The following is a 14,461-nucleotide window of genomic DNA, read 5'->3' on the forward strand; positions in this document are numbered from 1 at the left end:
GTGTGTCTGTGTGTGTGTGTGTGACACAGCAGCTATTTTTACCAGCAGAGATGTGACCCCTGCAATGTGTGTGTGTGTGTGTGTGTGTGTGTGTGTGTGTGTGTGTGTGTGTGTGTGTGTGTGTCACATGATCCTCCTCACAGACGAGCATGTATCTGACATCAGGTTCTTCTTTTTGTGTCAAACAGGTCAAATAACGACGACATGACGAGCCTCTGTCGTTACAGCTCAGACGATTATTACACCTGATTTTAATTTAACTTCACTCTGATCAGTTCGATTCAACCCAGATCCCAAGAAATGACGCGTATAGTTTTGTTTTTCAAAATGAAAAAAAGGAGAATTAAGGCAAAAACAAAGAAACAACAAAAAAATAATGTTTCCTCTCGCTGCTCCTCACTCAGGACAAACACTGTGCAGCTCTTTACATTACAACAGTCACATTTTACATGATTGTAAATTTATATTTTATATTTATGATTCTTGACTTTTGCAGCTTCATTAAAACAGCATTGATTTTGATTCTAGTGATGAAGAGCGAAGAACTGAATGTTTAAATATCAGCGACACGGACGAACCACAGACAGTTCTGAATGTTTTGAATATTTAAAAAAAATCAACTCAGATTTATTTATTTATTTATTTATTTATATTTCTTGGTTTCACTGTTACAAAGGTTGTGATTTATGTTTTGTTTCAAGTACAATGATCATCCAAACAGCTGTGAGTGCTTCTGGATGTGCTGCATCTATAAATATCAGTGAGCGTGACAGTTACAGTCAACACAACGTAAAGACGAGTCCAACATGTGTGTCACCTTCTTTAAATACACACACATACTGATTCAGTCCTGCAGTGACGCAGGCAGCAGCTTTTCTTTTAAAACACATTCATTAATGAGCATTTGAGCATTTATTGTTTTAAAATCTGGAGCTCAGGTCGATCAGATTCATGCTGAAAACAAATACAAATCAATAAATCAATATTACATTGATTTTATTTGGTTATATCATTATATATTATAAATGTTTTCTTTTACAGGCCTTGAACACTGAGTCATAGATGAGTGATCAGATCTTATTTGATTGTTAAATGATTGGTCGTCACATAAAGTCCCAATTTCAGACAAATATTCAATTTTTAGGTTCAGAATTTAAAACTGGTTCATTGCCAGGTCGGTTTTTACAGTCAACACAGTAAAAAACACACAAAAAACACAAGCAGTGAAAACGTCAAGAATCATAAATGTAAAATACAAATGTATAATAAATATATAAAATATAACTGTTTTAAAATGCAGGAATGCGTAAAGAAATATAAAAAGAAAATGCATCAATAAATACGTCTGTGGACATACATGGAGGAGGGATGCAACAGGAAATAATACAGGAATAAATACATGAGTGCTTCTAAAAATGAATAAATCATCAGTTTAACAGAAAAGTAAATAAACTGGGGATTCATTCAAAAGAAACTAAAATACAGAAGTAAATTAAACAGAAATAATAATTTATGTCACATTAAATTATCTAATTGATACCTACATTTATTTTTAATATTATGTTTTGGTGTAATGAGGCACATTCATGTATCTATTATCCCTTTATTTATTTCCGTATCTGTCTTTTTATTTTGTCTGTTTGGATCCTCTGTATAATTCCCCCACAGCAGCAACAGTCCGTCAGTGAAACCTTATTTCCTCACAACCTTCTGCTGCTGATTGAATTATGATCACATGATGGATTAAATGTAATGAACCTGTTAATCCTGTAATTAAACTACATTACAGTGATCTGTCAGCTGTCTGCTGCAGTTCTGCTGCTCCTCCACACGACGGCGCTGCTGCACTGTCAAATAAATACATGGCAATAGATTAATATATTAATAATCGATATTATTCTGATGCCGTTGTGACAATAAATTCTACCTATGAATGATGTTTTCAGTTTTTACTGTTTTACTGTATATTTAATTTAATTTAATTCTTCTTTTCTGTGTGTTTTTCTGTCTTTAATGTTGGTTTAACTTATTTCCAATGAACTGAGAGACTTATATTACATTTATTAATGTGATATCAGAGGTTGAGGCTTGTCTTCACTCAGCCGGGAGTTTCAGAACTCCGCCATTGTTCTGCTTCTTCTCCACCATTAACTTCCTGCCCGCGAAAAACTGACCAATGGCGAGCGAGATATCGTTTCAAACAGCAGCTTTAAGGACACAAGAAAAGATGGAGTCAACCGTCAACAACAACAACAGAGTAAAGTGTTTTCTACTAAATACTTATTAAATAAATTAATTAAATTATTAAATGTAGAACTAAGTGGACTTTGTGTCCAGTCCTACAGTTCTGTGTAACATTAAGTTAGGTGAGTGTTCGCTAACTGTCAAAATGTTAAACTAACTAAGACACATGAAGGTTTTTTGCTATTAACATTCGTTATTGACGTACACAAAATAGTCAGATTTTCTGTTTCTTAACATTGTTGATGTTTCAGACGTGTATTGTTTGAGTGTGAGTACTCATGTTCCTCTCCCTCTGAAAGATAAGTTAGCTAACGTTAGCGGTAAGCTAACTAACCAGGGGAGCAAAGTGAGCTAACGCTGTCAAACTGGGACATTTTTAAAACACTTCTAGCAAAGTGGTCATTGCCCAGTCTTACATTTCTACATGACATTAGTTAGCTAAGTTAGAGAAAAGATAACAGTTAGGTTAGCTAACTGTTAACATGTGTAACTAGCTAGCTAACTAAGATACATAAAGGTTTTTGCTATTACCTTTTGTTATTGATGGACACAAAATATTGATTGTATTTGTAAATCTTTTTGGTTTCTTAACATTATTGGTGTTTCAGATATAACTTTATGTTCCTCTGCGTCTTTGATGCAAGTGTCCTTATTTCTAAAGTTAATAGTAACTAAAACTTCTGAAGTACAGTACTTGAGTAAATTGTTACTTTCCTCCACTGGTCAAATGAAAAGTGTTATTTTTAAGATAAATTGTGAGAAGAATATTTTGAAGACTTGACATCAAACCGAGTGGACTGAACTGAACATACCTGAATATGAGAAGTGACAACAGGCTCCTGTGACTTCCTGTAAATGAAGAGAGGGGCGGAGCAACACTGAACATGCGCTTCAGGTACGTGAGCACAGGTAGACAAAGCTGAGAGTGTTCAGCTTAAACTGTGTTCAGTCGACAGAGCAGGAGGAGGAGCGCTGACGGCTGCAGCAGGGTGAGTGTTAATACAACACTGGTGTTATTTTACTGTCAAGTGTGGGAGTCAGTTTTGTCTCTGAGGACTGCAGAGGAGAGAAATGTTAGCATGAACTCAACAGTTTGATTCATCTGGGAACTCAAAGTGCTGATTGGCTGAATAACTCATTAAACCTGCTGTAGCCCAGTCTTCAGTCAGACTCCTGAACAGACTGGTTTATCTTGATTCTTGTGCTCCGAGCTCACGCTTCATGTTTCACCTCTTAGACTGACTTCACACCTGAGGATGAATGTCTGTGTGGTGGAGGAGGACGGAGCAGAGTCTCCAGGACCCACCTGTCTGTCTGTGAAGAGCCACCAGTCCAAGGACAGTCCTCTGTTATTCAGTGATGAACCTGGACCCTCAGCCACGAAGTGAGACAACTGACACTGACTTACCTTTATGACTCACTTCACTTATCTCTGCCAGTGTTGGTTTTGTTTGATGTTTCTGTCTTTATGTTAAAAATGTGACTTAAAATGTATTTGTTCAGTAAATTTAACAAACTTACTGTGACTCAAACGAAGAGAAATCATTTGTTATCTTCCTCTCTGTGCCTGTTTCAGCTGTCAGTCACCTAGAAAAATGTAATCTATTGTAAGAAGACTAATAAAAACATTAAAAACTTTTAGTTAAAGGTGCTATTTATAGGAAAAGTTGATTTTTTTTGCGTCTCATTCCCTCCTCCTCAAAAACGGATTCTTTGGGATTGTAGGACGGGTCGGCCGCCATCCCAAAGCGTCAGTATTTGATGAGATGGGAATGAGACTCAAATATCAACTTTTCTTACAAATAGCACCTTTAATAACAGCAGCAGCACTTTATCTTGGATGCGCCTGAGAAAAGATGTTGGTGTTTGCAGAGTTCAGCCCAACAGACAGAGAGCAGAGTCTCCAGGATGCAGCTGTGTGTCTGTGCAGAGTGACCGGTCCGATGATCCACCTTCAGTCTTCAGTGATGAACCTGGACCCTCACACACAAAGTAAGAGGCTGTTTTTACTGTAAACTGACCTGATGAAGATGATGCACTGAGGGTGAAGACGAAGTGTTTGCTGAAAGATGTATGTTCATGATCAGCACTGGATACTGTTATTGACTGAGATGCATCTCATGCTGGGTTTCAGAGCTTCACAGGGGCGCTGGAGAGCGAGCGACGGACTGGGACATGTTTTCGCTGAACGGTCCAATCTTCCTTTTTTTAAAGAAAATATTAAACCAGCCCCTTTTGTCAATCTAAATCAAAACAAGTTAACATGTAGGTGTATTTTGTGGAGAGGCAGGAGTGGCTGAAAAATATCACGACAATAGGTCTGAAATAGGTTAAACTAAATTATTTCTTGTATAAATAAAAATATTTGAAAGTGATCTGATTAAATATAAATGATGAATGTAAGAAATAAATCTGAATTCTTTTATGTTTGATTTTGTAATAAATGTCTTTTTGACACGTGACACGTTCAATCAGCAAGATATAGAAGTATAGTATAGTTCAGTTTTCAATTTAATGTGTGTAACTACTAAATGGTTTAAAATTAAAGCCCAACTGTATAATATACCCTGCACAATCTGACAGACTTAACAGACTTTAACTCTGGTAACTGTGGTGGCGAGTCTGCTTCAGCTATGCGCTCTACAAACACATGTTATGCTTGATACAAATGTCCTCTGATAGGCTGCTCACGTCGGTTAAAAAGTAACCAGCCCAAATGTCCAACTTCGCCTATGCAAGTTACTTAAGTACACTTAAAGAAAGTAATGTGTGTTTTTATTCTCGGTAATGGCATCAAGTAGACAAAGACAGCGAAACCCTGCAACACCAGGCCCAACGCCTCCTTGGTGCAGAGTTCAGGTGCAGACACAGACAAAACAACTACCTACAAAACTGATACAAAACACAGTTAACTGGTGTTTATCAAAGCCGGAGGGTTGGAATCAAAGGAACAGTCATTTTCTGAATTCAAACAGAAAAGTACGACACTTTTATTGTTCTATGTGACCAAATCTTGATATTTTTAAGCAACAATCAAAAATCCTTTTAGTCATAAAGACGTGTGTTCACAGAGAGAGGAAGAGGAGTCATGTCTCTGTGAAGAAGCAGCCCACCTGCTGTGTTTGGTGTCAGGACGTCCTGAAGGATCCGGTCTCTACCAGCTGTGGACACTGGTTCTGCAGACGGTGCATCACCTCAGACTGGGACCAGTCTGCTTCACCAGGAGACTCCTCCTGTCCCCAGTGTGGAGGTAAGACCCAGAACAACAGCTGGACTGTGGACAGACTGTACATCTGTCTGCTGTTGTCTTCATGTCTAAAGACACAACTTCTTGTTTTTATACACTTGTTGTCTGGTACAGCCCGACTATTTGGATCACCTCACTTAAAGTCCAGCAGACATTTTTGTTCTGTAAAAAATCCAAACCCAAAAGAAATGAATTTAGATTTAATATATCTTGGTTTTATTTTACTCCCCACTGGCTTTGCATTAACCAATCAGGATTTCGAGCAAAATAGTTTCACTGTTGTGTTCTTGTAGTTACTTTCTTTATTTATATATAAAACAAATCACCAAATTTAATGAGGAAAAGTCATCGCGACGGTCAGACGCCCTGACCAAGACTTCACTGAACGTCCCACCCAGCTATTTACTGATGGTGATTATGTGATGACGTTTGTCTTTTTCAGTGAATGTTGGTCTGCAACAGGTTTTAAATGAACATAAGATCAGTCTGAGGAGGAGATGTGAACGTGTGACTGAAGGAAGTGAAACAGGAAGTGGAACCCTCCTCAACAGGATCTGCACTGAGCTCTACATCACAGAGGGACCGAGTGAAGAGGTTAATACCCAACATGAGGTGAGGCAGCTTGAGACAGTTTCCAAGAAGAAGACCTTCAGTGAAACTCCAATCAGGTGCTGCGACATCTTTAAAGCCTCACCTGACCCACAGAGACGCATCAGAGTGGTTCTGACCAACGGCGTCGCTGGAGTTGGAAAAACCTTCTCAGTGCTAAAGTTCACTCTGGACTGGGCAGAGGGCTCCGAAAACCAAGATGTCAGTCTGCTGGTTGTGCTCTCGTTCAGGGAGCTGAACCTGATCAGAGATGAGCAGTACAGTCTTCTCAGGCTGCTCCATGTTTTCCATCCAACATTACAGAAGGTGACAGCAGAGAAGCTCGCTGTCTGTAAACTTCTGTTCATCTTTGACGGCCTGGATGAAAGCAGACTTTCACTGGATTTCAAGAACCATGAGGTCGTGTCTGATGTCACACAGGAGTCATCAGTCAGCGTGCTGCTGACAAACCTCATCGAGGGGAAGCTGCTTCCCTCGGCTCTCGTCTGGATAACTTCCCGACCTGCAGCAGCCAATCGGATCCCTCCTTCATGTGTTGACAGGGTAACAGAAGTACGAGGCTTCACTGACGCCCAGAAGGAGGAGTACTTCAGGAGGAGGTTCAGTGATGAAGATCTGTCCAGCAGAATCATCTCACACATCAAGACCTCTGGGAGCCTCCACATCATGTGTCTGATCCCAGTCTTCTGCTGGATCACTGCTACAGTTCTGGACCACATGTTGACTACAGACCAGAGAGGAGAGCTGCCCAAGACCCTGACTGACATGTACTCACACTTCCTGCTGGTCCAGACAAAGAGGAAGAAGCAGAAGTACCATGAGGGACGTGAGACGAGTCCACAGGAGCTGACGGAGGCTGACAGGGAAGTTCTTCTGAAGCTGGGGAGGCTGGCGTTTGAACATCTGCAGACAGGAAACATCATGTTCTACCAAGAAGACCTGGAGCGGTGTGGTCTTAATGTCACAGAGGCCTTGGTGTACTCAGGAGTTTGTACAGAGATCTTCAGCAGAGAGAGTGTGATCTTCCAGAAAACAGTCTACTGCTTTGTTCATCTGAGCGTTCAGGAGTTTCTGGCTGCAGTCTACATGCTCCACTGTTACACCAACAGGAACACAGAGGTGCTGGAGGACTTCCTGGGAAAAGGGTGGGATTATGAAGATAGTTGCCCATCCCTGGATGTCTTTCTCAGTAACGCCATGAAGAAATCCCTGAGGAGTAAAAATGGTCACCTGGACCTCTTTGTTCGCTTCCTTCATGGCCTCTCTCTGGAGTCCAACCAGAGACTCTTAGCAGGCCTGCTGGGTCAGACAGACAACAGTCCAGAAATCATCCAGAGAGCCATCAACAACCTGAAGCAGATGAACAGTTATGAGATCTCTCCTGACAGAAGCATCAACTTCTTCCACTGTCTGACGGAGATGAACGACCACTCAGTTCATCAGGAGATCCAACAGTTCCTGAAGTCAGAGAACAGATCAGAGAAGGACCTCTCTGTGATCCACTGCTCAGCTCTGGCCTACATGCTGCAGATGTCAGAGGAGGTTCTGGATGAGTTGGACCTGCAGAAATACAACACGACAGCTCTGGGACAACAGAGACTGATTCCAGCTGTGAGGAACTGCAGAAAGGCTGAGTAAGTCCAGATGTGAGCATTCAAATATAAACCCAATACATTCTCCTTAAAATAGTGTCTGCAAAATGAAAGCAAAACAAAAAAATAAAGTGTGCAGGTATAAGAGAGGATTAAAATGATTGTTTCATGTCAAACAGTGAAAGTGAGATAAGTTGAACCACTGATTCAAACAGCAAATGTCCCTCCAAACAGGTTATATCAAATTATCATCATCAGATGCATCAAGTAAATATCGTGTCCTCTTTCAGAATATCATGTTTTGGTATATATGTGTCATGGCAGACTTTCTGGCTGTCGGCTCTCAAAGATTCAATGTGAAGTGGTTGTCTCAGCGCTGAGGTCCAACCCCTCCCATCTGAGAGAGCTGGACCTGAGTCACAACAATCTGCAGGATTCAGGAGTGAAGTTGCTGTCAGCTGGACTCGAGAGTCCGAACTGTAAACTGGAGACTCTGAGGTCAGTTCAGACTTTTTTTTTTTTTTTTGTTGCTCAATAAAGGTGAAGTGAGAAACACTGATGATATTCATGATATCAGGTGCTGATATGGCTGCTGTGGTGAGAGTAACAACAGCAGCCTTGCACAGATCAAACCATCACAACAAAGCAGGATTCAAGTTCTGTTTGACAATTTAAAAAAAAACTACTCAAAAAAACTGAGCTGGAAAAGAAAAAGGACTCTTGGTTGTAATACCAGACTAAAAAGTTCAGATTCCCTGACAAATTATACTCAAATTATACAGATCACATTTAAAAACAACAAAAATCAAACAAAGTGCTCTACGCACGGATTAAATTATGTGATTATTTGATTGTGTCATGGATACGGCCACTCGTTTTTCCCCTTGTGTCTCTTCTGTTTTTCCCCTCCCTTGCGTTACATGTGCCTCCCCGGTTTTGTCTTCTTCATTTGGGTTCACCCAGTTCAATCATAACAGTATAAATTCACCAAACATTGACCCAGAGACTCTCCACCCCTCTGTCAAGCTCTTGGTGCATCTATGAGTCTCTCCCGTGGTTGCCACCCCAGACAAACGGCCAAACAGAGGGAGACAACCAAAGTCTGGAAGCTGCTCTCCACTGTGTAACAACATTCAAAACAAATTTAAAAAAATCTTAAAATCAAAACGTGAAACATGGAATTGATGAGATCTTTCTAGTATAAAGTTCAGTTAAGTTTCAGGAGCTTGATTAAACTGCACGTCAAACTCTGATTCTGCTTCTCACTTGAATGTGAAGGTGCAACACTCTTCAACAAACATGTAATGCGCCTGCTTAAAGGAGACATAAGTGATGATTATGACTGAAATGTAAAAAAAAACAACCAGAAATTAAGATTTGTGAAGTTATTTCTCAGCTCCTGTTGATAAATCTAACTGATCTAGATAATGTTAGCATTGCCTCATTATGTGAAAGTGTAAGTAGTTGTTGAATAATTTCAAATGGTTGTCTTCCTGTTAGGTGACATTCCTTCATTCCTTGTTTGTTAAGCAATAACCATGTAAGCTCCAATTTTACAAGAAGGAGGACAAAGTCCACAGTTTTGTTCTGTGTAAAAAAGACTTCTAAAGTTCACCAGTTCAACAGATATGTATTTAGTGCTTGACAGTGTTTGCTGGTTGAGCTGGTTGTTTGCTGTGGAGGAAAGGTAACTTGCAGAGAGAATTTTGTCCTGAACAGTCTGTAACTTTGGTTTGTCTGCTGAAGTTTTCTGTTGCTGACATTTGGATGATATTTGGAGAAGGCTGACGTTATGATGATACACAATAACACAATGACAAAGTCACTCGAGTCGTTTTTAGAGAAAAGCACATTAATAAGGACATAGTAATGTTGAGCTGCACATTTCAAACCTGAACACATCTGATTGGATTATAAATAGATTTTTGTCTGCATCATTCACTCTTTCTCCAGATTGATTGGCTCCTAGTTGTCAGAGATCAGCTGTGCTTCTCTGGCCTCAGCTCTGAACTCCAACCCCTCCCGTCTGAGAGAGCTGGACCTGAGCTACAACTACCTGCATGATTCAGGAGTGAAGCTGCTGTGTGATTTTCTGCAGAGACCACACTGTCGACTGGAGACTCTGAGGTCAGACACCATTTTTCACTTGTGTGTTGCAGATGTAAGGATGATATTAAACTGATCCACACGGAGTATCTTTATGCTAGAGTCTGTTTTCTTCTGTTGTTTAGTCCATCATATTAATATTTTCTTTTTCCAACTTGTTTATGAAACTATATGCTGCTTATAGTAACTCAGTAGTTTAAAAGAAATATTGTAGATGTCTTTTGTTCGCATTTCCTCAGAATTCATCCTGACATGTTTGTCATCTTTGGAAGCTTTGGGATCTTGAGTTGAAGCTTAAATCAGTTTCTGAGGGCTTTTCTTTGTGTCTGGCTGCACAACATGAGTTTGTATAGATGGAGCCTCTGGTGGAGCTGCAGAGTTTAAGAGGTGACATCACTACGTCTTTATTGAAGCAGCAGCACGTTGTCATTAATATTAATGAGAGCTCTGTTTCACTTTGTGTATTTGACAGTGTTGAACCTGCATCCTGTTGGGTTCAGGTGTTTGGAGGTTCATTTTCTAAACATTCTTCAGCTCTGAACAGATGATTAAACACTGAATGATTTCAAGCAGGAACATTGTCTTCTAAACTTACATCATTCATTCTTTATTCAGATTGAGTCGCTGCTGGTTGTCAGAGATCAGCTGTGCTTCTCTGGCCTCAGCTCTGAAGTCCAACCCCTCCCATCTGAGAGAGCTGGACCTGAGTCTCAACGAGCTGCAGGATTCAGGAGTGAAGCTGATGTGTGATTTTCTGCAGAGTCCACACTGCAGACTGGAGACTCTGAGGTCAGACATTTTTTTCTTCTGTGCTGCAGACATAAGGCTAATATTAAACTGATCCACACTGAATGTTGAGCTGCACACTTAAGACCTTCATTTAACAAGAAAAATCAACACTGGATAATTCACTCTGAACACCTGAAACTCTTGAATATATGAATTCTAACAAAAAATTATATATAAACACAAACTTAAATAAATGAATCTGTATTTTAACTACGAGAAAATAACAAATATATTCAGTATTTGTTCTGACGGGACCAGCACAGGCTTAACCTACAGACGTTTCTGGTTAACTTTCTAACCATTATATCTGTTTCCAACTCAACTGCTCCATTCTAACTGTGTTTTAAAAGTTTTCTTGGAATTAGGCCTGGGATGATATGCGTATCTACCGATACTCCTGTTTCTATTGTTTCGTATAGAATTTAATCTTAATTCAAAATTATGGACTGAATAAATATAAAAGGCGGCTCTATTTTCAGTCTTTTGCCAAACCATGCACTGGTGTCCTTATTCCACTAGAATAAAATATGAAACACAGCTGACAGATGAGATAAATGGTTTGCGGAGTGGATGTTCAACCTGTCTTTAAATTTGCAATCCCTGCTTATTTTTTATATATTTTTTGTCCAAAGTGCAGTGTTGTCATCACACACTGACGTCAATTCATCACGTCAGCTACATTACACCATTTGTTGTTTTCAGGCAGAATTACAGTGGAAATCCACTGAGCTCCAAGTTCAACGTCTGTATTACAATGACCTTCAAATTCAGATACAACTTTATTAATCCTACCAGTTTGATGTTTAATTTGTTTGAACAGCTTGCCTTGCACACAAACTAAAACATACAGCAACACGTAGACACAGAAATAGTAATAATTAAAAAAGTTTAAAAAAGTAATAAATAAAAAAAGACTAAGATACAATACAATAAAATATGCCAAGGAGTTCAGTGGTAGAAGGGAATCTATAATAAATAGAAGATGTTAAAATTATAGTTAAAAAGAAAAAAAGCTGAGATAAAAACAGTTGAGACGCTGTAGTATACTTGCCTGACCAGTAGGTGGCGGTGTAACTTTGTAATTAAACACCAGAGTATCACCTGCACCTGCCCGCATCACAGTAACGCTGCAGCAGATCTGCTCTGCCACTCTTCCAGTTTCTTCCAGTTTCTTCCTGTTGCCTACGATACAGCACCCAGATTTACACTGACCTGGATGACTGAGAACCTTCATCAACATTATTAAATATCATTTATTCTTTTTTCAGATTGAGGAACTGCAGTTTGTCCGAGATCAGCTGTGCTTCTCTGGCCTCAGCTCTGAAGTCCAACCCCTCCCATCTGAGAGAGCTGGAGCTGAACTGCAACAACCTGCAGGATTCAAGAGTGAAGCTGCTGTCTGATTTTGTGGAGAGTCCACACTGTAGGCTGGAGACTCTGAGGTCAGTAGAGGGTTGTAATCAGTCCATACTATTATAATAAACACAGTTATTAAGTAAATATTCAATATTTCCTGCTTTCTTCAGTGAAGCTGTGAGAGGAGAATGGTGTTTAAGTTGATGTGAAGAAGACTGTTGTGTTCCCGTCGACAGGAAACTGTTCAGTCGTTGAACATGTGGGACCGTTAACATCATATACTTACCTGTTGATCCGTCATTTGTTTTATCCAAATATTTTTCAAGCAGACTCCAAATTTACACATTTCTCCAGTTTTTAACAGCTTTGAACCCTAACAGTTTAAAGTGAGCAGAGAAAGTCTCCCTGTTTCTGCAGTAATGATGCGTTCAGGATCAATCTTTACTTCCACTGTGTCCTTCAGTGAAACTTGCAAAGTAAACAGACTTGATGCCCAAAGTGACAGCGGCTCCACTTGTGAAGTCCCTGCTGGTCTTTATATCACTGACAGCTGATGAAGCGAGTCTCTGTAAACACTTATTAAAGTGGCAACAGACAACTTTCCCCTCTAGTGTTTCCAAGTGGTATTGATTTCTGCGCAGCTGTTGCAAAGACAACAGGATCGTTTCTGTTGTCCTCAAAGTCACAAATAACAACAACACAGAACAAAACGTGAGTTCATTCAATCATTCAGTCTGAATTAGAAATGGGTCACCAGGTGACAGACAAAACTGTATAGTGATAGTGAGCTTTACAGGGGACCAATGTAAACGCTGATGGTTTCATTATTCTATATGCATCACATGTCCAATCATAATGATACGCTGAGGCAGAAAAGTGTCTGTTCCCAGTTGAATGACTCCTGATGTCTGTCTTCTCTTCTCATCAGATTGTGGCCGTTTCACTGAGACACTGTTGACAGATTCAGCTGTGTCCTGATGATCCAGGAAGTGCAGGTTCTCCAGACACACTGAGGTCGACGTGTACACAGATATTTCTTAAAAGTGCCACCCACTCAAGATAGTCTACAATCAGAGTGAATCAGTCTTTTTCTCACTGCAGTAGTTTTTTAGTGCAGCAGTAACACAACAGAACGTAGCAAGCGACAGCATACAGCGTAAATACAGGAAAAAGTGAGTGAAGACGGTTCTTCTGAATGAAATCCGCTCCCAGACAATTACAAGATGTAACTGGTCAAAGTTCTGCTGAAGATTTAATGATGTTGTGTTAATTTCTCCAGTGAGTGTTTGTTTTGTATTCGCCATGCTGTGCTAGTTAACTTAGCTAAGTCCATGTGTTACTAAACAGAGTAAGAAGTTGCTGATTTCTGAGTTTTGTTGTTAACAATGTGTGAATTTCCTGATGAGACTTTTACTAAAAACAACCAGAGGAGTATTTGAGGTAAACAAATCAAAGCACAGTGAGAAGTAAAGAAAGAAAATCTTGTTCATGGTGGAGGTTTTCTGATGCTACAGTTTAACGTGTGTATCTAATGTGCTGTGAACTTAAAGGTGCCATGTAAATGAATTAATGTACATTTTTGAGTGATACTAACTCTTGTAATGTTTTTATTTAACTAGAGAATAATTTGATGTCCTGCGTATGCAGATTGCTGTTTTAATGCGCTTGGTGATTGAATGAGAGGGAAAAGACTGTTTGTGGGACAAACAAGGAACTAACAGAGGACGTGCAGCGACTGTGCAGAGGAGCGTCGCACCAGTCGAGGGGATTGTTTTGTCTCTTCGTCATTGTGCAGATAAGAGATCACATTACGCTCCATTTCAACGAAAAAATCACACTACCTGGGTAGATGAACATTGACTTTACTTAATTATTATCTCTGAATTTATTATTTGGTTTGTTTTCTCCCCAACCTGAGGTGGTAAACGGGGCAAAAACAAAAGAGTTTCCAAACTCAAAAAGTCAACCAAGGAAAATTAAAACAAGAACTGACTAACAAACCAAACCTCTCTTTAACTATTTGGACTAAGGGAGAGTTGGTGGTAATTTTGTGAACTGGTTTCTATTCAAAACTGGTGAACTAAGGGTGATAATACATGTCAGAGGACTGCACTGTTTTTTTCAGTGTTGTTGTTCAATAAATGCTGGTTTTGTTCTGACTAAGTTAAGCAGCTGTTCTGGTATTTTCATTCCTCTACTCCTACTTGAAAAGTAAATAGTTCAACTCTTCTGTACAGCACTCCACGGTGTATTAACAAAGTGCCTTGCGGAAGACTTTTTTTACGTGTTTTGGCCTTTTTTACACACTTAAAAAGCGTTTGAAGTCACTGAAAACCAAGCTTTTGTAAAACTCCATCCAGAGTGAAGATATCCTGGTTTCAATGTTTACGTCTGGACGGATAGAAACTGATTTTTGGAAATGCAGACACAGACGTTTATCAGTGTTTGTAGCATCGTTGACAAATGATGTTCTGTTAATCCAGAACATCACAAACTACAGTAGCAGGAGCACCACCAT

At 39.7% G+C, this 14,461-nt stretch overlaps 1 protein-coding gene across 1 annotated transcript; it reads left to right on the forward strand.

Annotated features, from left to right (window-relative positions):
• The first annotated feature begins 3,500 nt into the window (after window positions 1-3,500).
• LOC140995729 (protein NLRC3-like) lies at window positions 3,501-12,198 on the forward strand. Its single transcript, XM_073465806.1, is given in 9 exon segments — window positions 3,501-3,628; window positions 4,117-4,236; window positions 5,322-5,539; window positions 5,934-7,734; window positions 8,017-8,190; window positions 9,646-9,819; window positions 10,414-10,587; window positions 11,856-12,029; window positions 12,180-12,198. Coding segments are annotated over 9 exon segments (2,982 nt in total).
• The last annotated feature ends 2,263 nt before the right edge of the window (window positions 12,199-14,461 follow it).

Source organism: Pagrus major, chromosome 5 (assembly GCF_040436345.1).
Source record: "Pagrus major chromosome 5, Pma_NU_1.0".
Lineage (NCBI taxonomy): Eukaryota > Metazoa > Chordata > Actinopteri > Spariformes > Sparidae > Pagrus > Pagrus major.